At 40.8% G+C, this 23,897-nt stretch overlaps 2 protein-coding genes across 23 annotated transcripts in view; one reads left to right on the forward strand and one right to left on the reverse strand.

The window, feature by feature from the left end:
* Nucleotides 1-3,535, forward strand: part of LOC114253489 (cubilin) — a 134,005-nt gene extending 130,470 nt beyond the window's left edge. Inside the window, exon 18 of the mRNA XM_089728170.1 lies at nucleotides 3,286-3,535. Coding sequence (XP_089584296.1) covers nucleotides 3,286-3,479 — 194 coding nt within the window. The 3' untranslated portion in view covers nucleotides 3,480-3,535. The remainder of the gene's footprint in view (nucleotides 1-3,285) is intronic.
* Nucleotides 3,536-4,921: 1,386 nt separating this feature from the next.
* LOC114253539 (heterogeneous nuclear ribonucleoprotein Q) overlaps nucleotides 4,922-23,897 on the reverse strand; it is a 33,758-nt gene continuing 14,782 nt past the window's right edge. For 4 of the 22 annotated variants that reach the window (XM_089728180.1, XM_089728176.1, XM_089728178.1 and 1 more), the window contains 12 exons: nucleotides 20,129-20,256; nucleotides 19,128-19,369; nucleotides 17,472-17,607; nucleotides 16,753-16,886; nucleotides 16,594-16,668; nucleotides 15,742-15,891; nucleotides 15,025-15,170; nucleotides 12,876-12,967; nucleotides 12,105-12,247; nucleotides 11,524-11,583; nucleotides 6,973-7,114; nucleotides 4,922-5,933 (listed from right to left, as the gene is read on the reverse strand). In XM_089728180.1, the coding sequence (XP_089584306.1) occupies nucleotides 5,830-5,933; nucleotides 6,973-7,114; nucleotides 11,524-11,583; nucleotides 12,105-12,247; nucleotides 12,876-12,967; nucleotides 15,025-15,170; nucleotides 15,742-15,891; nucleotides 16,594-16,668; nucleotides 16,753-16,886; nucleotides 17,472-17,607; nucleotides 19,128-19,369; nucleotides 20,129-20,256 (1,552 nt within the window). In that variant the 3' untranslated portion in view covers nucleotides 4,922-5,829. Of the gene's footprint in view, nucleotides 5,934-6,972; nucleotides 7,115-11,523; nucleotides 11,584-12,104; nucleotides 12,248-12,875; nucleotides 12,968-15,024; nucleotides 15,171-15,741; nucleotides 15,892-16,593; nucleotides 16,669-16,752; nucleotides 16,887-17,107; nucleotides 17,244-17,471; nucleotides 17,608-19,127; nucleotides 19,370-20,128; nucleotides 20,257-23,897 lie in introns of all 22 variants that reach the window. The other 18 variants (XM_089728184.1, XM_089728181.1, XM_089728183.1 and 15 more) reach the window with 9 other exon arrangements.

Below are 23,897 nucleotides of genomic sequence, written 5' to 3' on the forward strand. Positions count from 1 at the left end.
GGTTATATTCTCTGCTAAATTTATCACGAATTTCACTGTAAAGATTTAAACTGGCACTGCACAATGAATGACACTTATGATTGTACACCACACGAGTGCAATTTTGTTTTGTTTAAAAAAAAAAGTACTGACTATCTATCCACTATCGTTAATCTTAACGATTTAAAATAAACTATGTAGATCATTCGAAGTATTCTTAAAACAATGGAGTGAGCAGCAGAACAGTCTCGTGCAAAATATAAAAAAAAAATTGCCTTCCAATATTTTTCGCATCATGGCAACTTCAACAAAAACGTGTGCCAAATTAAAGAGTTTCGACATTTCAGGACTACAATTAATGCTTAATAACAAGAAGTAAACGCTTATAATAAATTTCACATTGTATGAAAATTTTAGAATATTTTTAAATCATTAATTTGCCAAATTCAATGGTCTGTCGCTACTGCTCACTCCAGTTTTTATTCTATATGTCGCTGTAAAATATTGTGACTAAACACAGTAGAACTAACAGTTAAATATTCTAAACAGAGTGTTAATAATATTATCTCACAATTTTTTCTCAGTAATGATGGTTCAATGCAATCTTTCTCTCAGACGATCAATGTATGTTACTTAGGTGTTTAGACGAAATGTCCCATAGGTATATTGTTGAATTATAGATTAATATAACAATATGTTGCAAGTTCACAGATTTTTATTTCGGATGTCCCCTTTATGTACCTATAATTATTTTTTGGATATCTAAATTTTCTTCATTTCATTTTACTGCATCCATTCTTCGACTTTGAGTGTTAATGTTCTTCATATTTTCTTAATACTGTGATGACTCAGAGGAGTAATTTCACTCGTCCGAATCAAAAACGTCTCGATTATTTAAAAAAAAATAAAGATATTGTTTATTCGCAATACGGTGCATTGGTGTATAATCGTGTTGTCAATCCGATGGGATGAAGCTTGCATTGAGTCATCGCACTATGGGCCGGGTTCATACATTTTCTGATGGGATTTTTCTAACTGTGCTTCTGTGTTAGCTTTATTGTAAACTAAATACTTTTTGTGTGTGTGTGGATTGAAATTAGAAAGAAAATATTATTTAAAGAAAGATTGTTTTTCTTAAAAAATATAAATTAATTGATAATTTTAATCCGCACGCATTTTCTTTTTGTGTTAAATTCAAACTAATGTGACTTAAATCTTTAAAGCTAAAGAAAATCTAAACGCTAAAGTAGGTAGTTGACTTCTTAGCTTAACCTTCTTTCCACTATTCCTCTTACTGCGCGAACGGCTGGGTCCCATCAGGAAGTGCATGTCTCCAGTGAGCGGGAGAGTGCCCCCCGCCTGGTGAGTTGGACCCCCCGATAGGCTGCACTCAACGTGTACTAAAGGCTTGCGCTATTCATCTGATATTCTAACCTATTTATCTGAAGTAGCAGTTTTCAAAACTGTAAAACTTCCAGACTTTTACAAATGAATAGTACCTTAGTTGTGGTGTAGGGGGACCAATCAATGTCAAGCTGTGATGCACTGTACTTATGGGTCGGAACTTGAAGAGATTTAATTTTAAATGCGATCACGGTTTGGAATGTCGAGAAATTACTGTAATGATCGAGGCAGTGTGGCCTGATATCCGGCACATATAGCGCGTTACAGCAAGTGTTGCTCGCGCATTATTTATGAGAGTCACCCATGCTCGCTGAGTTTCTCGCCGGATCTTGTCAGCGGGTCGCGATTCCGATCCGGTAGTAGATTCATTCGCGAAGCAGCTGCTCTTGAGTTGTTAAGTCTCCTTCTTAGCAAATCCTCTTGGCTGAGCCTTTGCTCGCCCACCTGTCCTGGTGAAACTGGAAAGGCCTTCGGGCCACCAGTAATGCTTCAATCACAAAAAAAATTGTTTATTAGAGTATGAAAGCATGATTGCTTGTTATTGATTGGTCACTCCGAGGGGATGTGTAAGCGTTGAGTAGCGAGCGCGGGTGTCGGCCGGGTGGTTGTGTGCAGGCGCGGGCGGGGCGGACTGGCGCCGCGCGTGCGTGCTGGCGACGGTGCTCGCGCTCGTGCTCGCCGCCCCGCGCTGACCGCGTCAGTCGCCCCCCCCGCCCACTTCGCCGCGTGAGCACTCACTCTTCTGCATGCTTCACTCTAAAAGCACACTTATGCACGACTCTTCGCAGTTCACTTCTCTTCGTATTCACACGCATGAGTATCGATCGTTGGCTTAATGCGATTCAAGGTGCTCATTGTACCTACATCTTATGAAGTCACTAAATTTAATCTCACATAAAGCCTAAATATTTAACAGGTAACTTAAGTCAAATAATAACGGTTACCTTACTAAGGACTAAAGCAACCTATTTTCATTTAGAAAATATTCATCTCAATGTCCGTGCGGTAAGAGAACAATCAAAATAGACTTAATTTTTTACATATGTAATTAAAATTCATTCAACAATACCCATGTTCTGCATGGAAATCATTCAAAATAATAATACGTAATGGAAATGCGTTCGCTGAAGAGCGAACAGTCATTCAAAATCAATTCTTATTAAAACAGGTCAAAACTCATTTGGCAATGAAGCTACGACTGTCGGTTTCATTATCACGCTTTTAGTACATGATAGTTGCATGCTCATAAAAGGTAAATTAAAAGAAATATCTAAAATAACACGAATAAAACTTCGAGATAGGCATACAATATTCAATGAATAACGACAAGGGTGCGTGTGCTTGACCTTTTGTGAAAGAGTTCAACAATAGCGTGCGGTCAAGCTGCGATTCTAAGTAATTCGAAATAAGTAGTCTTCTCACAAAATCAAAATGGAAACTTAACATCAGTTATATACCTATTGAATCGGTTCTAGCTCTATGTAAGTAATATTTCTAGTTCGATATAATATTTGTTGAATATCGTATGGGCCACATTTAAAAGTACTTCTGAAAACTAAACTTTAGACTTGTCCTGAAGTTGCGTCCTTCTTAATTCGCATTAAATTGTCACCACATCTCTAGTTCAGATTAAAATACAGAGAGAAATATGTTAAGCGGTGTTAGAAAACTCTTATTTATTTTTATTTGAAACGATATGATTAGAAAAGTTTACGATGCTGTCTTGCTTTTATTTTATTCATTTTGAATATTTCAGCTTAAAAAAATTGCAAAATGAATAAAACATACGTGAGATTCATTCATTCACTATACCCCAATTTCGTAATGCCAAGTCCTAAAGTAAAGATGTTCAGGTTGAGGGATGTGTTAGCGTGGAGGGTAGTGGTGAGTGGGTGGTTGTAGGCGAGAAGGGAGTGTCTGGTGGCAGCTCGTCGTCGTGGACGTGGTGGTGGGTGGCGTGCGGTGGTAGTGCCGCGGGTGCCGCAGTGCTGGGTGCGTGGTGCCGGCGGCGTGGGAGACGGACCCCCCGCCGGCCGCCGCCCCCTCCGCGCCCGCCGCCGCGACCCCGCCCTCCCGCTCTACCTGACACCGTATGACGGCACCCCGCCGGACATCACTTGCCGACATAGTTTAATACAAAACTTTACCCGTATCCTTGTGTTTTATTGACTCATACTACAATGTTTAGTTAACGAAACACCACCGTCAATTTTGTAGTAGGTATTTATAAAATTAATGACTGTATACCCGATCCTACGGACCGAATGGTAAACAGTCGACATCGCCCTAAACGTCATATTGGATCCTCTTTTCGGTGCTTTTAGGTACCTCAAGCACCGATCATCGTTCTAGCCCATAGACACAGCCCAATGAGTTTCTCGCCGGATCTTCTCAGTGGGTCGCGTTTCCGATCCGGTGTTCAATTCTGCGAAGCACTGCTCTTGCTGGGGTCAGTGTTAGCAAAACTCCGGTTTGAGCCCCGAGAGCTCACCTACATGTTAAGGTTACGCTGGCATAGCCTCTCAAGGCTATCAGCTTAGGTAGGACAAATAAAAAAAGATTAATGTAAACAATTTTCAAAAAAAATTCAGTATTTAAAAATTAACACTAGGCAGATGGGCATACGGTTCATATTTACTATCAAGTAAATAGTTACCGGTCATCAGAAATGCGAAGGCCACAACCAAACCGCTGTCTAATTTTGTCTGGCATTAGGTACTGCTGCATTCTTTTAAATTGCATGTTGTAATATAAATTATTTAATCAAAAGCTATCACGATTTCCTACCATTGGTACGTACGTTACTTTGTACTAAACCAATGAGAACTGAGCGCCATCTGACGTAACTTTATTCTTGTATATACTTTCGTAAAGTTGCAGAAGCGAATATCGAATATTTCCAGAAATGTGCTTTCTCATACCAATTAAATCAATTCTTAGACTCATAAAAATGCAGGTAAGCAAATAAACGCTACCTCATTATATGTACTTGTTAGTATTTTTAACCGGCTTTACGATTTCGGTAAGTTTTATTTTCATCTTCTTTTCTGTTACCTATTCGCTGGAGGAGGAACCTATCCTAAGAGCTATTCCAGCACCGGTAGGCCAGCGAAAGTAGACTGCTTATATCTGCCTTAGCGAGAGCATTTTTAATAATAAATAAAATAGCCTGTATTTCCTTATCCTTAACTTTCATTTGAAATGTGGTATTTATTTGTTAGTGTTTAGTTATTAATGCTTATTGTCTAAATGTTAGTACGAGATAATTTTTGTTATTGGATGGATATGAACCCCTCCTCGGGTGAAGGCCTCCTCCAGTCCTTTCCACTAATTAATTTTAAATATTTCTTGCAATGCTGCTCACCATTCTCATCGAAATACTAAAAGATATACCTAAATATACTAAAAGACAATTCCTAAAAGATATAGAGATACATTCAAAAAGTACTACCGCTATATAAGATATATCTTTAAACTTCTTTATAAACGTAGGTAGGTAAGTGTACATCGCGCAAATTCAACAAATAAAACAAGCATGTAATAAGGCAAACACAGTTTTGCAATTTTATTCCACATATTAAACTGATACAAGATTGTCGTTACAAGTCAGAGTTCCAACAGTACGTACGTACGGACGTGCCATGTGGTCGAGAATACAAAAACAAAGTTTAGTACAGCATCATTACATAATAACATACAGGAATCCTGAACTTTTACAATACTACTCTCCCTCACACTAATGCATTTTACTTTAAGGGAAATATGTAATAAAAATAAAGCAAAAAACTAAAGCAGGAACACAGTCGGAAATGTTGTCGAGTACAAAAAAGGTGGTTCATCATCGCGTCTCAGCCGCAGTCGCCGCTGTCGTCAGAGTTCATTATTACATTCGATTCATCATGTGTAACCCTATGTTGTAAGTGTGTCAAAAAAACAACAGTCAAACTTCTTACAATATAATAATTACTGCTAAAATACACATCACATCGCAAAATGCGTTCGCAGGAATAAAATATATCGAATAACATGTATTAAAAAAAAACAGACAGTCGAGGGTTTCCAGAGTCGAGCGCGCGGACGCAAACAGGAAACCGCAGCCGCGCGTCGCCCCTACCTTACATATCAAACAAATATATATACGGCCGATACGATACGACAGACAAAACATAAGCATAACGGAAAACTTACAATCGAAACATTTCATAACGTCCTACTTTAAGATTTTTACGGAATCGATGCGATACAAAATCGAAAACTTGAAAATCAAATAAAAAAACACATATATAGAAAAAATAAGGGGTCGGGGACCCTCGCGGCTGGCGCTGGGGACGCGGCAAGTGCTCCCCCGCACAGTTTGTAGTGCTCCAAGCGGGGGCTCACCGCGAATGGCGCCGGCGGGGGCGAGGGCGGGCGGCGGCGGGGGCGGGGCCGGGGCAGGGGACGGCACTAGCTCGCGGCCGCCGGCGACCCCCACCCGCACGCCGTCGCGCCCAGCCGCCGCTTCGACTCTCCCCCTTGGTTCTCGTGACCCCCGTCGTGCTTGCGTTTACCTGGACAACCCCGCAGCCAATCATTACTCTCTTCGTGTCAACCCGAAAAAAATCAGCTAGCATACAGTTATACACCTATCTACGTACTAAATGAATGCTCTCATAGATGTCAAAGTACCCACTAATACTATATTATTATAAACTAAATGTAACAAAATTTCAACTAAACTATTGTTTTAGCAAAATCTTAAAGGCTCTTCCACAAACTTAAACAGAAAACATGGGACTGAGCCCGAACAATATAAATTATTTATGATACTACATATTATTCTAATACTCAAGTTTGTGGGAGGCCTGAAGACACGGAATGAAAAGGAAAGAATAGGATAGGTCGTGTTAGGTTACCGTTAAAACAAAGGAGCAGTTTACACGCAAACCATTATACTGGCTGAAAGGAAAAAAAATGGTGAGGTCAGGAGAGGTTTTAGGATCGAGACCACAGTCCCATGTTTTCGGTTGAAATTTAGAATTTAGCGAATTAAATTAATGTCAGACAAGCTTCAAGTCAAAAATTTCATTTCTCTTATTGTCTTTAAAAATACAGAAAATTAGGTTTTTTTTTCCTACCTATGCTGATAGCCTTGAGAGGCTATTTCAGCTTCTTTTGGATGTGTAGGTGAGCTCACGGGGCTCAAACCGGGTGTGTTGCTAACACTGGCCCTAGCAAAAGCAGTGCTTCGCGAAATCTACCACCGCATCAGAAATGCGACCCACTGAGAAGATTCGGCGAGAAACTCAGTGGGCTGTGTCTATGGGTTAATTTACTCGTCGAGCCCTTCGTCGCAAGCGACGGGATCGGCGAGGATGGTGACCGGTGCTTGAGGTACCTAAAAGCACCGTTAATGGATCGGACCCGTAATAACGTGTCAAATCGGGTAAGTTAGCATCCTTAATATCGGATGTCTATTCGAAATACTGATTGTGAAAAGCTGAGATTGAGATCACTGAGATTACACAAAATTAAATTTATACTGCTCGTATGCTATGAATGTGTAGAGTAATGCGTTCGTGTGTGTGCGTGTATGTTTGTTTATATTACCTGGTAAACTTGGGTTGGCGCGCGGGTTGCCAGGGGTGGCGCTGGGCGTGCGCCGGCCACGTGCGGCGCGGCGAGCACCACCACGGGCCCCAGCCGCGCCCCCGCGTCGCGCCCACCGACCGCCCGTCCCACATGACCCAGCCTGCACAACCCACACATCCACCACGCCTCTTACATCTCTGTACCACTCGATCCATTGTCAATATTATAAGCGGTCTCAAAAACAATCACGATACCTTTGAAACTTATTATTATTTTTGAACGTTTTTTTTCTTCGTCACCTACTACAAAAGAGCCTGTGTCTTTATAACCGTACTGTAAATATCAGCACCCCTCTATTGATAAACAAGGCGACAAATTTCAACCTTCTATAAATAGTGCGTACGTATCAAAATTGTTTACAACAGTCCTAAATTATAACCGTTATTACAAACATTAAAATTTCAAAGGCATTGCGATTAATATTTAAGTTGAACGCGTATCGTTTCTGATCTGTCTATTCTATATCTGATTATGGCTTCAAAAATAACGAATAGAAAAGGAGGAGACGCTTCAATCAGGGCCTGTAAGGTAGATTTCAAACATATGTATGTATACACCACATGATATTGTTTCTTTTGTAAGCTGCATATTTCATTTATATTATTGGTCCATATTGTTTAATTCGGAGTTTTCCAAGCAGCGAATTGGTATTTTCGTCTCTACATTCATTTGTTTACTTCAGCTATATTTTTGGATGAACTAATAGAGTAAGCTGTTCTGGATTTACTAGATACAATTATTTAAATACCAAATTAGAATATTTCGATTTGTTTTTGAACAAAAAAAGAACAAATTTAACTATACAAGACAATGTTGAAATCTACCCTCAAATTTTGAAATTGAAAATCAAACCGAGAACTTGATTTTTTTTAAATATCATCTAATCGTAATTTTGTAATAACAAAAATGCGACGTGATTACAGGTCCTGATAAACCGATCACCGATAGTTGCAGTGTTAACAAAGCAATGCATTACGTACAAATAAAAAGGTCGTATTAAGAAACTGACCACATAATTATTTAAGGCGTAAATACGAGCCGACCACTTGCATTACGCGAATTCATTGGAAACGCCATTTGCGTAAAGAAAATTGTATATATTTGCTATAGTGATAAAGTTACGTCCAGATACGTACATATTGTTTGTTGTTTGTTTAATAACTTTATTAGCTAGATTCGTGCGTTTAAATTTGTATTATTTAGAAAGTTAATCCATACACGACCAATAAAGTATGACCGATAAAGTACATTACGGTCATCGAATGTAGGTATATTTTCGAGAATTTGTATGGGCGCATGTGTAATATTTCGTAGAATTCTCGTTAGCTCGTATCAGACCGCCAAAATTTTATTAGGTAAATCTTTAATATATATTTCTTCTGTGCGTGTGTTTGTCACTGAACTCCTTCTAAACGGCTGGACCGATTTTAATGAATTTTCTGTGTACCTTCAGGTGGATTCGAGAATGGTTTAGATTTAAAAATCAGCCCGGCAGATGGCGCTGCAGTCGGTATCTAGGTTATTTATCTTTCCTAGAAATAATTTATATGGCAAAACAACGTTTGCCGGACCAGCTAGTTTACTTGTAAAATTGATGTTCATCGCTTTAAGCCCAAACGCGTTGTAGCTTCACAGAAATGGTTGAGATTGTAGTGGTACCTATTCTTTTTTGCCTAAATTAAATGGGCCCTTAGTGGCCGCTAAGTGCCAGGCGAATTGTAGATCTCAATAAAAACACCGTTATTGACATGTGAATGGCCTCAGGTCTCAACTTGCAAAAAGTTTTTTTTGAAAACTATTGAGATATTTTAGTTATTAATAATTGAGCATAACATTTTAATTTAAGGTCCCTTCTGACAGGATCTCTTGTTTTGATTATTGTTCTTATTTGGTGAAGCTCAGATTAGTAAATAGTACCATTGTATTGTTCAACCATCACGTAGGTATAGCTATGAGATGTGATGCAAATTGAAAAAAATAGAGGTCAGTAATAGTTGATACGACACACAAAGTTGCACTTAACGTAATGGTAGATAAAGAAAACAAACTGAACCGAAGAATTCACGATCTTGGTCCTTCTACAAAATCTGAACCACGCGACTTGTTAAAAAAGTTCCCCTTTGGTTCGTATCTTGGATAATTTGACTTTACCTTGTGTGTGGAGTGAACAGCATTGGAGGGACCAGTAAAATACAAGAGACAAGTTTGCAAATATTCGGTTAAAATAGCATTTTGTAGGCGAACTTTAAAACGGATAGTTTCCTTGTTGAACTAAGTTATCAAGCAACATAGATCCGTAAAATACTTTTTGAAATCTTTCCTTATCCGAAAATAATGAAAAGTCTACAATAATAAATTGAAATTGAGCAAAATTGTAAAAAAAACAGCGACTAATGTAGGTAGGTAATCGCGAATGTGTTCATTCTGTTCGGTCAGAGACAAGTCATTTATGAGATAACAGAGTATATGTATTTTTGAAAATCTAATGCGAAACTGAAGAACTCAATACTCATGAGTAAAGTTCGATAACAAACGAAATCATTAATAAGCATCATCAAGAAATATTATTCAAAGAAATATCAAAGCAATAGTTTGCTCTTCGAGTTTAGTTAAAGTCAACGTTTAAAGTAATTAGCTTATAAAGACAGCAGTGAGCAGGAAGTTGAACCAAAACCACATTCCCTCCTTCTGGTAATTCATTAATAAAGTCCTTAATTTAGTTATAGGTTCTAGATATACGACGAGATATATGACGCTTTTCATTGCGCCTTTGAACTTTATATTTACTAGCTGACCCGGCAAACCTTGTTTTGCCGAACCTATATATTATTTCTAGGAAATATTTTTCGGGTGGACCACCCTAAAATTTAGGGGCGTGAAAAATAGATGTTGATCGATTCTCAGGCCTATCCGATATACCCAGAAAATTTCATGACAATCGGTTAAGCCATTTCACCGCGACACGAGAATTTTATATATTTGATTAAGATATATTTTACTTAGAGGCGTTGTAAGAGTCACAGATACTACAGTACAATAGTACCCTACTTTTTTTTAAACATACTCGTGTATGTACTGTAAAGCCTCATTCACAAGTGACGTTCCAATCGCGACATCAAAATCACCAACTACCCGCATACGTAACGCAAAATGGTCGGCATCGTCTAAAAATATTCAAATACCTTCTATCTAATCAAAATACGTATTTTAATCTATTTTCTACTTAACGGTTACATTCCTATAATACGAAAATAAAAATAAATACGGCAACACTAACTGCATTTTTAATGTCGACTTTCGGCTGGCAACGATAATAGTCTTCGCAAATTTAATTATCGATCCAAAACCAGGCTTGTTAGTAGCCGACACTCGTAAACTTCGTATCGTGTACGGTGATATTATATATTATTGCGTTCATTGATTATAAAGCGTGTGATAAGTGTCAGATAAAACAAATGTGTGAGATGAAGGGAAGGGACTCTTCGTTAATGCGTAAAGTTACAACACCCTGTATGTTAGTTAGTGATATTTAAAACGACCGATAACAGTAGTGCTATAATAGATCATTACGCATATTAAGCGGTCACACATCAACAATTACGACATATTCTGCCATAATTTTGGAAGCATTTACACACACATTTATCTGAATCGCGCGAGTGGACAAAAACCTCTGATATTTTTTTCGTTAGTAAAAGTGTTGCCAGAATTCAGTTCCAAAAATCCTGTAAAAGCATATTTTAAGATTATTGGATATTCTTGGCAGTTTCCTCAAAAATATTACATGCTCTCTCTAAAACATGCCGCAGCGTAATAAGTATCACGCTATTCATCGACAAGTCTGCGTCTAGCGTTTCCCTTCTAGATACTTAGCACCAAATTCCAATTAAAACTACAAAAAAAAAAATTACTAAACATGGCAACACAATATTGTTGCCAGATTTAAAAAAAAAACTACTTCATACTTTTACAACAAAAAACGGTTGAACGAAACAATCAGGTACCTACTTCTATGCAACTATATAGTTTACATAATCTACCAATCTATGGAACATAAACATTCGTCTAAGTCAGCGGTCGGGGAACCGGGGTAAATTACCTCAAATGGGGTAAAATGAAATTTTGGGGGGTAAAAATGAAACTTTTGTGAGTAAAAAGGATATATTGAAGTGAAACTTCTTTAGAATCGTTGTGATTTCAAACTCGATGAAACGAAATAAAATGAAACGAAAAAATAATATTTTTTTCAAAATTATCATGGGGGTTATAATATGAAAGATGCTAAAAAGAAGCGATTGCGTTTTTTTTTGTTCTTCGCCATGGGGTAATATCAACTTACACAAAAATATTTTAGGGTAATAATTAAAAAAGTTCCCCGACCGCTAGTCTAAGTTATAATAATAAAAAATTAAAATTACATTCAGATAAACTACAAATTATGTTACCTTGAACATCGACACGACATCAAAACTAGATAAGAAATTTGGAATAATTCAGTTCTGTCGGTACCTGAGTGGCTCCGGTTAGGTCGTAGTAAAGCGAGTTGGCTCCTAGGCCGAGCTCGTCGTCCTGAGTGAGGCATTCACCAAGCGGGTCAGTAAGTCTTCTTAATACAAACGTTGCAACGACATTACTAGTGTTATTCAAGCGTTCCGAGCGACGGAGACGCTGGGGGGGGTCACTTACAAAGCAAAGCACTACTACATGGTGGTGACAAGCGCGGCGAGATGATAAGCGGTGCCAACGAGGAATGTCAACGGACACGAAGCGCTAGGGGAGACGGGCGTGTTAGTCGGAGCGGCCTCAGCCATATAGACCTGATGGTGGCCCCCCGCGGCCCCCGCGAGCACGTCCGTCCGCCTTCGTATAATCACCACCGTCAGGCCTACACACTACCGTTTTACCGAGTCACTAACTCCATTCGAGGACAGGATTCAACAAAATCATTAAAAAGAAAAAATTAAACTATTGATGATAAAAATTTGGCAACTCAAAAAAAATAAATCAATAGAACAATGATGAGTAGAGCGAGGAGCGACTAGTGACTAGTAAATAAGTGATAACATTAGTGAGTGTGTGTGGGGACCCACCGGCTGCGGTCTGTTGGGAGGCTGGCGGACGGCGGACGGTTGCGGCGGCCCCGCGTAATCAAAATAGAACTCATCGTACCGGTAAAACGGCTCATTGTAGCCACCTCGGTAATCACCGTATCCGTAATAGTCGTAATCATAATCTATAAACACACAACACAGGCCTTTTAGAGGCTAAGCTATACTAACGCTAACTTACAAGCTAGGGGGGCGGGCCCCTCCGCTCGGGAGCTACATGCATGGCCTACGTCCTCTTCGTATCACACACAACAATTACAAACTCGGATCGTCAGCAGACGACGCGGCCCACCACCGTGCCCTACTACCAGACACTTCTGAAACCGAATAAGTACATCAACTCCAAATGTTGCGTTCAAATGATGTTTTAGATATAAAAGCATGCGGTTCGGGAGGATCAAGCTGTAAGTAATGTTATGTCGTTTAAATGATCGGTGCAGTTATACAGGTAGCCCTTCTAAATATAGTTTTAGGGAGTGAACGTTTCTTCGGTTTGTCTATGAATTGCGTTAATCAAACACGCAGAGGTCGGTCTAGCCAAGTCCTACGTCGGCTGGGCGGGCGCGGGTCGGCAGCGTTAGTAAGGGATGAGTGGCAGAGTGTGCGAGTGTCGCGCGGGGACCACACCGTGTTCACAGTTGGATAGTGTGAGTAGTGGCGGAGGGTGAGAGAGCACGTGTGTCGTCACATCAGTTAGTCGTTAAGTCCGCGGGCGACAGATGTCGCTAGCGGCGTGGTGCGTGCGGCACTGACCGTAGTCGGGGCGGGCGTGCTGCGGGCGCGGCGCCTGCTGCGGCGTGCGGCCCCGCATGGCGTGCGGCGGCGAGCATCCGCACCAGTCGAACCTGCGCCGGGCGAGCTCGTCAACGTCCCTCGACGATACAAATTCTCCAAATGCCATTTTAAATCATGTCTCATTTTTAACCGAATTCAACCGAAACTTCACAAAAACTTATCAATTTTTTTATTGCTTATATGAGTGGACGAACTCATAGCCCACCTGGTGTTAAGTGGTTACTGGAGCCCATAGACATCTACGACGTAAATGCGTCACCCATCTTGAGATATCAGTTCTAAGGTCTCAAGTATAGTTTCAACGGCTGCCCCACCCTTCAAACCGAAACGCATTACTGCTTCACGGCAGAAACAGGCAGGGCGGTGGTACCTACCTGCACAGACTCACAAGAGGTTCTACCACCAGTAGAATTAAATTCTTTGATAAACAACAAGCCAGAACTTTAAAGTTTGTGTGAAATTTTCAATCGCCGCACACAAGACAAAATCAATGTATTTTAATCAACAGCTTTAAAGCTTTTAAAATAATAATTATGACCAATGCAAACAAGACTTTGTCTCGGCAGCCACATCCAATACTCAATTCGCCAGTTTTATATTCTCAACCAGAAATGATGGATTCCGGAAACCCATCATCTCTCGTGTCAATGTCAAAACACCAAAGCACAAGACTGACGTCTAGAGCGGCACGTAAATAAAAAACTTCAGAGGTGTCAAGGGACACCCGGATGGAACGAAGTTCCTTTCGATTAATTAGTGAAGGAATTGTATTTTTTTTTTAGGTTATAATAATAAATTACGGCATTATGAAGAAGAAAAAAACAATACTATGAACTAAATTACTATTGTTGAAACGCTATCTCGAGAAACTGTACTCATTACGCGGACCAATCGGATACGAGCAATGTCACGCGATAAGCGCCTACACGTTGATTGGTCAGAATGACGGATCTAAAAAGTGTCGTGACAACTTTTCGTAAGAATTTTTTCCGTCTAGCCCCCTTTCACAACGCGCGATAAGGAACTTCGTTCCAAAAACACAAACATCGATAGAACGTGAAAATAAATTGCGTGAACAAAACATCGATTCTGAGGGACACTTCCTCTAGCGTAGTTTTGTAAAGCAAATGAGGAGACAAAGCGTCTAACGTTCGTGTTCGACATTTATTAACAGTGCGTCTGCAAAACAAGATCCACTTTAGCCATAGCGCAGCACGTCTCGACGGATGAAAAGTTTAGCGACATTGTTGCAGCTTTACAGGGAAGCCATTTAAAGTTTAAAATTTGGAAAATAAATGATAACAAAAAAACTTCTTCAGCTATCTGAATGGAGTAAGGTTAAATTGAAGTTCAATTAAAAAATATGAAATTGTTGATACTAATACCAAATAAAACGGACCTTCAATTACAAAGATTAATGTAGCTTAATAACCTTTCACCCCTCGATAAAGTAGCTGCGATAATTCGTTTTAAGAAATATTTAAATTTACTTAAAATTTGACCAGTATTAACATTCTGAGTAAACAAACATGTTATTATAATAAAATTACATGTTATGAGTTGGTTTATATATTACGTATACATTTTCACACTATATAAGCAATATTATTTAGGCCGGTTTAAAGTTTGCGGTCTCCATAATGCTTATTCAATTCTGCAGTTCACAAAAAAGTAAACAACACTTTATGTCTAACGTCCAAAAGCATAAAATTAACGTGGTTATTGATAAAGTAATAAGATCGAGTGTTTAGATTTTCTGTCTAACTTCAAAACGCTAATCGATCAATATTATAAACGAATATTACATCCACGAGGCTTTCAAAATCAACCAAAAAAAAGATCTTGTTTTGCAAACTGTACTTCCACGACGACAACGGCTTGCCTTTATCGGCTGTCGTATTCTCCTCGCGCTTTATCCTTTTCTCAGACCTAGGCAAGAGTACCAAACATGAAAACAACGGTCGACGGTTAAACCCGTAGTACAGTTGTCTCAACAAGTTTTAATAAAATCGTGCAAACCCAATTTAGTAATTGTTTTTTTGTGAACGATCCCCAATTTCTTCAAATCCGTTCACGTTCACGCACAAGGACCCCTGCGAGCACTAACCCAGAGCGTCCGTGTATCATCTGCATCATACGACGTTCGCGAGCACGTAGGATCTCCTCCTTCTTCTTCTTGTCCGAAGGTGGTTTCGCCAGCGACACCTCCAAGCGGGATCCTCCCAAGTCTTTCCCGTCCAATTCTTGCATCGCCTGAAATTGAACACAAGTGATATTATAGTAACGGAATTAGGGAAAATTTATACACGGAAGTTTTTTTTCCTACCTAGCTGAGAGCTTTGAGAGGCTATTTCAGCGTAACCCTAACTTTTGTAGGTGAGCTCACGGGGCTCAAACCTGATGCCGTTGCTAACACGAACCCTAGCAAGAGCCGTGCTTCGCAGAATCTACCGCCGGATCGGAAACGCGACCCACTGAGAAGATCCGGCGAGAAACTCAGTGGGCTGTGTCTGAGGGTTAATTTACTCGTCGAACCCTTCGTCGCAAGCGACAGGTTCGACGAAAACGATGACCGGTGCTTGAGGTACCTAAAAGCACCGTTAGTAGATCGGGAGGATCCGAAATGACGTGTTTGGGCGACGTCGACTGCTTTCCATTCTGTCCGCAAGATCGGGAATATAGTTACCGGCGCGGCGGCCACGATGAGAAGATCTCTCTAAAGAGCGACAATAATGTGTACATAATTAACGCTCACTAGCGCCACAGAATCAGTAACCTACACAGTTTGAAGCAATGTCACCTCCCCCGCCCAACCCGTCCTCACCTTCACCGCGCAGTCCCTGTCGTCGAAGTGCACGAAGGCATAGTCCTTGATCTTCTTGACTCGCTCCACGTTCCCGTAATGCTCGAACTCTTCTTTTAGCGCCTCCTCCGTAATGTCCTGAGTCAGGTTCCGCACGTACAGCACCTTCACCTGCGGGTCACGGACGTTCAACTATAGAATATATTAAATGTAATCACAATCTACTCGACACAATCCATCTCTCTGTACAAATTCATTTATTCTCACAAAAGATATAATTTTGTAACCAATCATTTTAATATACAGGGCGTAATGACCGAAGCCAAAACAGCAAGAATATAAAACGCAAATGAGAACTGAAAACAATGGACTTGTGGCGATAAAAAATATAATGTCATATCTATATGTTTGTAAGTTTATATATCAAACAAGAGCCATGACCGCACACGCCGTGCGTCAGTTGTTTTGTTCGCAGTACATTGCGTGTAATAAAAGTACATTGATAAAATACACATTTTCAAACGTGTTTTTGTATGCGGTACGAATTATCTGACACTTCAGTTGCCTCTACCGAACTCCTCACTGTATTGGGTGATCCAGTGAGCGCACGTGGCCTATTACATTTCAGAGCAGAATTGTTCAAGTTCATAAACAATTAACTGGCTTTCTCTGTAAATTATTTTTAAGCTATCAAGCTCCCGATGATGCTATTGATTACCAGTGCCGATAGATAACACATACGCCTTACCGTCAGTAAATGTTCCTTTGGGATTGCAGTACACTGCTGGTCCATTTGCCGACGTTTCGTTTAGTAGCCTTTGGCAAAACTCACGGAAAGACATGGCTCTTTGTAGGTAAATAAGTCGTACTCACTTTGCTCATGGTCTGCTCGTCGGGTTCTTCTTGAGGGTCAGCCCAGTCGACTATAATATCACAGCCCCAAACCTGCTTCAACGCAAGAAATTAGGTCACATCAGTTTTATGGTTTTTAAGTAAATGTACATCAAAAGTGTTCGCTAGAGATCGACTCACCTTTATCCTCCCGGTGCCGAGTCTGCGCTTGGCCAACGAAGCCGCTTTGTGAGACTCGTATTCCAAAAAACAAAATCCTCTATTTTTCTTCTTGTCATCGGGCGAACTATATATAATGACTTCAACGAGGCCAGCTGCAAGCACACGGAAACAATGTAGGGGTCCGGCGGCTGGGCGGTCGGCAACAACACAAGCGGCCCCGGACCCCGGCGCGCGGCTCTACGCGAAGCAGTCGGACGAGTCCGCGGGGTCGGCGCCGGCGGGGCGCGCGGGCCGGCGGCCGCCCGACCGTGACGTCACGGACCGCGGGCCCGCGCGCCGCACTCATACCATTATGAATTCGACAAGGACTTACGTGCGTGCTTAGAAAACTCCTCAAACAATTCGTCCCGATCTCGATTCTTGGGAATATTCCCCACGAATAACCGGTGATTGTTAAAGGAAACGGTAACGCCAATCTTTTTCCCCTTTCGAATTTCATAATCATTCAGCTGCAAGAACAATTGGAGGGAGAATGGCCGATGGCCGAGGGCCGAGGCTGGCCTGGGCCGGCTCGGCCAACAATGACTGGAGAGGGCAGGCAGGGGCAGGCAGGGACAGGCGGGGGCAGGCAGGGACAAGCGGGACAAGCGGGGCACCCTCAGCGGTCCACACCAAGCCCCACGCACTCAACCCCAAAACATCTATCAATTCTTTAATTCATTCGAGTGAAACTTTACCTGTTAATTTACCAAACTCTTCCAGTATCTCCTCTTTGCCTTTAGACTTGGGAATGTTGCCGACGAAAAGTCGCAGATTCGGTACGCTAATCTTAATTCTCAGAGTCTTCCCTGGTTTTATTTCGTGATTATCGAGCTGTGGGAAAAATAACAAGGGAACAATTTTGAAAAAGTGTGATTCGGATCCGGTCGGGCCGCGTCGAATCGCAGATTCGGACGTTCGGGCGCGTCGGTACTGTCCGCCGGCCGAGGCAGCCGCCGCGACAACGGCACGACAACGGCGCGACAACGGCCGCTCCGGGATGACGGTTAGAGCCAATCATGATGTGTTAACTGAACTTTGGATGACAAGCCGAAAGTGTTGGACTGAGCAAAGAGGAGAGCCTGATGTTTATTCTCGGTTCGAGAACTTTTTGAAGCCAATTCAAAGTTAACCCTGTAAGTGGACCGTTTGATGAAGTGAAAATTAAAAGAAGCGAGTAGTAGTACTAGTGTGATGGTGACAAAACATAAAATGAAAGCAACTTAAAACTGAACGAGGTGCAACAGTGAAGTACGGGATCATGTCTGAGGACAAGCGAGGCTTACTTCAGTTTAGGTGTTACGGTTGCACATATACACAGGTTGTGATTATTATAGTCGCAGAGGCCATTCGCATCCGGTTTTACACATGGCTGCCATTAATCATTAACAATAAAAATCTCAACTACATTTAGAAATGCGACTGGCCTCATCCAGCGGAATATTAATAACATGCTATATAATGACAAGCTTATAGATAAACATCCCAAATGACTGAGAACTAGTTCCACAGGCAATGGTTGGGGGGCTCGTCGCGGTGCCGGGGGCGCGGGGGGCGGTGCGGGGGGGCCCGGGGGCGGGGGGGCACCGCGACGAGCGCGGCTCGCGGGTGGCGGTCCGGCTACTTTACTAGCGGGACTCAAGCGCGCGCGTCCGAGACGGACAGAACAGAGACCGCCACGCGCGAGACGACCGCTGCTTTAACACGGTATCAGTTCAAGGAATATCATTAACGTTTCGACGAGAAACCTGGAAAGTAGACGTTGAATTAGAAACAAATTTTGCATCAGATTCACACACCAATTACAAGTGAGAGGGGGGTGGGTGGTGGTGCTGGGACCACGTGACTGTTATCGGTGATCGTTCGAGTTTTCGACACAATTTAGTTGTTACCAATCGTGATAGCGACTTCTTTGTTTCGAGTGACAAGAGCGACATGACGTGGCGGCCGCACTCGTCCGGCGCCATGGGTTCGTTCGTTCAGTTCTAGTGCTGGGACACACGGGGACGAGTGTCCAGAGAGCGACAACGACTTCCCCTTTACCTAAATATACGGTTTCAATTTTTTAACAATTTCACTATTTACGTCTGCTTTATTTATTTCCGCGATTGCAATGTTATTATACAAATAATTTGCATTAAACTGCATGTGATAGGCGCGCGGATCCCTTGTATGCAGCTTTTAGGGTACCCGCAGAACTAAGAAAGCATTGTCTCAGTTCAAGAAACAAATAGGAACAATTCTTTAAGTGTGTAAATATTTAATAAACCTTGTCGCTCTCTGGAAGGCGACGAGGGGGACAGAGAGAGAAAGAGAAAGAGAGGCAGAAAGAAAGAGAGAGACGGGTGGCTTACCTCGTGCACGGCCCGCTGCGTGGCGTCCCTGGTGGTGAAGGTGACGAAGGCGTAGCCGCGGTTGGCACCCGTCATGGGGTCCATCATGAGCCGCAGGTCCCAGATAGTGCCGCAGCGTTCGAACAGCGGTATGAGTTCGTCCTCGTACATGTCCTTGGGGATCTTGCCGCAGAACACCTCGCAGCCGGCGCCCGGCGTGCCCCCCTCCCACCCGGGCGGCGGACCCCCATACTTGCGTTGACCTGTGCAACGCCACAACAATATCAACAACCATAACTCATTCGAGGCGTTGCACTAATGACCGCAAATAAATTTTCAAGCGTAAAATATTAAATACACACAAATAAAATCTCTAATGACAAACAAAATTTTGTCTTTCAATTCCAACTCTCAGGTACCAAGTAACACCCTGAGAAAATTGGTAAACCCGAACCACCTTAACATTACTTCATATTAATATATATTATATTATATTATATACACATATATGTAATATATGTATGTAAATACATATTATTCTATATTAATAATAGAAGACATTACATTCGTTAAAACATTTAGTAATTTTGTGACATTCTCTTCCCTGCTATAACACTACATTCAAATAGTCAAGTTTAGCCTGTTTTGAAGTCGTCGTGGTCTAAAGGATAAGATGTCCGGTGCAATCGTATGTATCGCGTAATAAAAATCATACCATCAAATTTATAATTTGCGTAATTACTGGTGGTAGGACCTCTTGTGAGTCCGCACGGGTAAGTACCACCACCCTGCCTATTTCTGCCGTGAAGTAGTAACGCGTTTCGGTTTGAAGGGTGGGGCAGCCGAAGGTACTGTTAAAAGTGTGAGACCTTAGAACTCATGTCTCGTGTGGTGGGTGGCGGCATTTACGCAGTAACCACTTAAAACCAGGTCGTGGTGTGGGTCGTGAGCTCGTCCACCCATCTAAGCAATAAAAAAAAACTTAATGGTTATACTTGACTATTAATACTGTTAATACAGACCTGTAGTCACATCTAACGTGTAACCGGTTCGGGCCAAGATTTGTTTTATCTTCTCCTCGTCGGGGCCCTTGACCTGCACAGTCGGAGTCAGAGCGGGAGCACCGGGAACGCCCGCCCGACTTTTCTGTCTGAAAAACCATTTAAACCATATCCAGTTGCGTTCAGTGGAATTCACGCTCATCTAAATTATCACCAATTCGAATTTCAAGGGTTTATGTACGACAAACATTCTCATGAGAAGCGCATTGGCCAAACATTTTACGATGAAATTCTAGCTTCTTGCTTTTGTAGCCGTTATATTAATGAACTAATTGACACAGCCGACTTAAGCGCAATTTATGTTTCTTAATAATACGTGCTATAAAATAGTGATTGAAAATAATCTCTCTTAAAAAATAAATTACTCCCCAGTTTTTAGCATCATTCAGACTTTTTTGTATAATACTTTTGTGTTTACGAACCATCCAGTATATAATTGACTACTGGAGTCTATAGACATCGTGACATGAATACCGCCTCATTTTGAGATATGAGGTCATAGTTTCAATGGTATTGTTTGATGGCTTTCCTGTCTTTTCAACCGCTACGAATGGCTGATTCACGGCAGAAATAGGCAAAGAGTGAAGGTACCTACCCGTGGGGACTAACATTAAGCTTTACCACAAGTTACTACTTAAACAATAATAAATAATCAGAGCGATCACACGCCGTTATCTGACCACAAATAAAGATTTTCAGTACTATAGGAACCAGACATATATACATAGGTATGTATACCCAAAACCCAGGCACAGAACAAATAAACCTTTTCGTCACAATAGAAAATAGCCGAAATGGAAATCGAATATTGGTCTAGCAGCCAACTACCCTCTAAAACTAGTTGCTATGTCACCAGGTCAGTCTTATGTGACTTTTCTACGGGGCGTTAGTTTCACCAGTACTTGAAGCATAAAGCGATACCTAAATTAATATTCCAATCCAAAGACCCTAATAAACCAACGCAGTTCCTTCTGATTGTGATCGTCAAATACATTCTAATCCAAGATTTGCACTCTGTCGATCGATATCGCAAACAGGTTGTGCAATTCTGCCTCAAGTCAAGCCTCCCGGGGCTAATGACCATCCGTAATCTAATCTCTCGACCGAACAAACACACGCGAACGCGAGGACACAAATATCTTGTTACAGGCATACGACCGTGTTTTCCAACAAAGCCGCAGCGTCGAGGAATTCGCACGCACACAACTCCGAGCCTCGTTTCAGCTTGCACCGCCTTTACCTACATAATTAAAAACGATTTAGGATCATCGTATTTTGATGCGAACTCGCCTCAACTCAAGTCACTGAACCACGCGATCTTCGTGAAGGACGTTCGAATTTAAATATCAACAGTTTCATCAACACGACGGATGTTTTGTTCGAGATGGCGTGTTTTTTTTTGTTTTTTTTTTTAAATTGCATCAAAACGTAGCGTGAACAATCAATTTGCGATCGAAATCTTTCAACAGCACGATCTGATACGGTTAGTAAAGTGCTACCGACTAATTTGAGCAGACCCGTTTTTAACAATTTGACCAATGGGCTCCTTATCGTTTATCAATATTTAAAATTGTTAAATTATTTTTATTTTAAATTTTTAGTATCTGTCAGGAATCCAGAATGAAAATTCGAATCAAACGAATTTCTATCGACTACCCTCCCTACCAGCGTAAACAAAAAGAGATACTTTGCGGGTTACAAATTTGAATTTTGTCTTATTGAAGTTTTGGTGTTATTAACAATAAAAGGTATAATACGACTTTTAAGAACTTCACAAATAAGAAGTAATAAATAAATTACCAAACGCAATACAAAGTGGAATGAATCAAAATCTTGTTATGTGCCAATGATTATGGCCAAATTCCGACCACCAACATCAGTAATTGCAAACAACAATATTAATTAAAATATAAAACTCCACAAATCCAATAATATCATCCGTTTAATAAGTTATAAAACCAAGATTTTACGACACTGGTACTAGTATCAAGGATACAACTGAGAGGAAAAAACAACATATAGGTCAAGTCATGTATTTTAGCAGCAATCATTTTTATTGCATTTTAATGACCGGTATCGAGTACATTATTACAGTGTGAACTCTTAAAACGAGGGTCATCCTAGAGATATTCAAATGAGTCTGTCTGGGAACCCTGTTAAGGCTAGTAATCGAATTTATTAGCGTGGTTAAGAGCAAACTCTGTTATTAATAAAAATAGTATAGTGTATATTTTTTGCACGATAAATTATTTTAGGTTTTATAATATGTACAAATATGTAATATGTATACATTATCGGTATCACAGAAAAGCTTTGTAAGATCGGATCATTGCACTTGGTTAAAACTAAAAGACATTCTTTAGTTTATTTCAGAAACAGTTCTCCTGTTTTAAATTTTGAAGGGAGAAAGGGATTTGTCAGTAAGAGTTATCAAGCTCTAATTCTAAATATATTCATTGGTAGAGGATTTTTCAACTGGGCTACTTTTATTTCGACTATAGTGATAAGCCTCAGGATACGTGGCGTGTCAAGAATTACCGCTTTTTACATCGAGCCTTAAGACAAGCTTATAGCGAAAACCTTTTTAAGGTTTCGGTCAAAGCCTTTCGCTATCAAACCACATCGACACAACCATCGGAACAATGATAGTTGAATTAAAATGCCACATGGCCGTAGCCTCGTGGGCTAGGTCTAATTATATTATCTATTTATCCTTTTCCGATTTCACAAGTTCCTCATATCGAGTAACGGTCTAAGCATTGTTTTTATGATTATCGAAAATAACTTCCCGGCCCATATACTGTTTAGCATCTAATCGGACCTCTGATCACACATTAAGAATCTCAGAGCCCACTTTAAGTAATTAGGCAGCAGTTTTCATCATTAAACCAGCTTTACTTCCCTCCAAACCGGAATGCGCGATTGCGTTGCTACATAAATGTTATTGCAACTTGTCGCAATCTACCTCTTTTAAATTCCCTGCATAGTTCACCTGCATTGAAGCCTGCAGTCGACGCAAAATCCCTCCCCCCCCCAAACCAAAAAGCATCTGCAACGCGGCAGATAATTTCCAAATCAATTTTTCGAGATTGCGACCCAGATTCACGAGCAAGTCGTTTGGCAATCATCCAATATATCTCCACTATATGTTACTGGGCAAAAAAAAACTGCACCAACAAACTCGGCTCGCCAAAAAATAAAAAAGACCAGATTAAGGTGGTATTTGTTAATAGAAAAATAGATGCGCATCAAAAATAGCTACAAATATTTCAGAGATATTGAAACAACACGTAATTCGTTTCGACTATTGTGTGCCGTTATCTGCTCCTTTTGCCATTTTTAGGCCTCTTTCAAACGCTACGAAACGAGGCCAGATTAATATCAAAGACGCAGTATTGAAGTCTAAATTTATTATTGATTCTCTTGAATTTGACAATGCTTCGGATAAACGAGTGGGCTATGTAAATTTCATAATAATATGTAATTGGTATGTAGGTGCATTTTGCATTAGTCAGGATGACATATTTATATTTTTGTGGTAGAGCCCTCGCTGCAATTTAGCCGGCACGTGTAACTGCAAGCCAATTTGTCTATCAATTTATAAAAAATAGCTAGGAGTCCTATCTACAGCTTTAGAGCCTCTTCCATTGCTAATAACAGTATCATTAGACAGGCCGTTTTCAGAGGCGAAAAGTTATAACTCACCAATCGACTTAAACTGAAAACGATA

The sequence above is a fragment of the Bombyx mandarina genome, chromosome 06 (genome assembly GCF_030267445.1).
Source record: "Bombyx mandarina strain Sakado chromosome 06, ASM3026744v2".
Taxonomy (NCBI): Eukaryota; Metazoa; Arthropoda; class Insecta; order Lepidoptera; family Bombycidae; genus Bombyx; species Bombyx mandarina.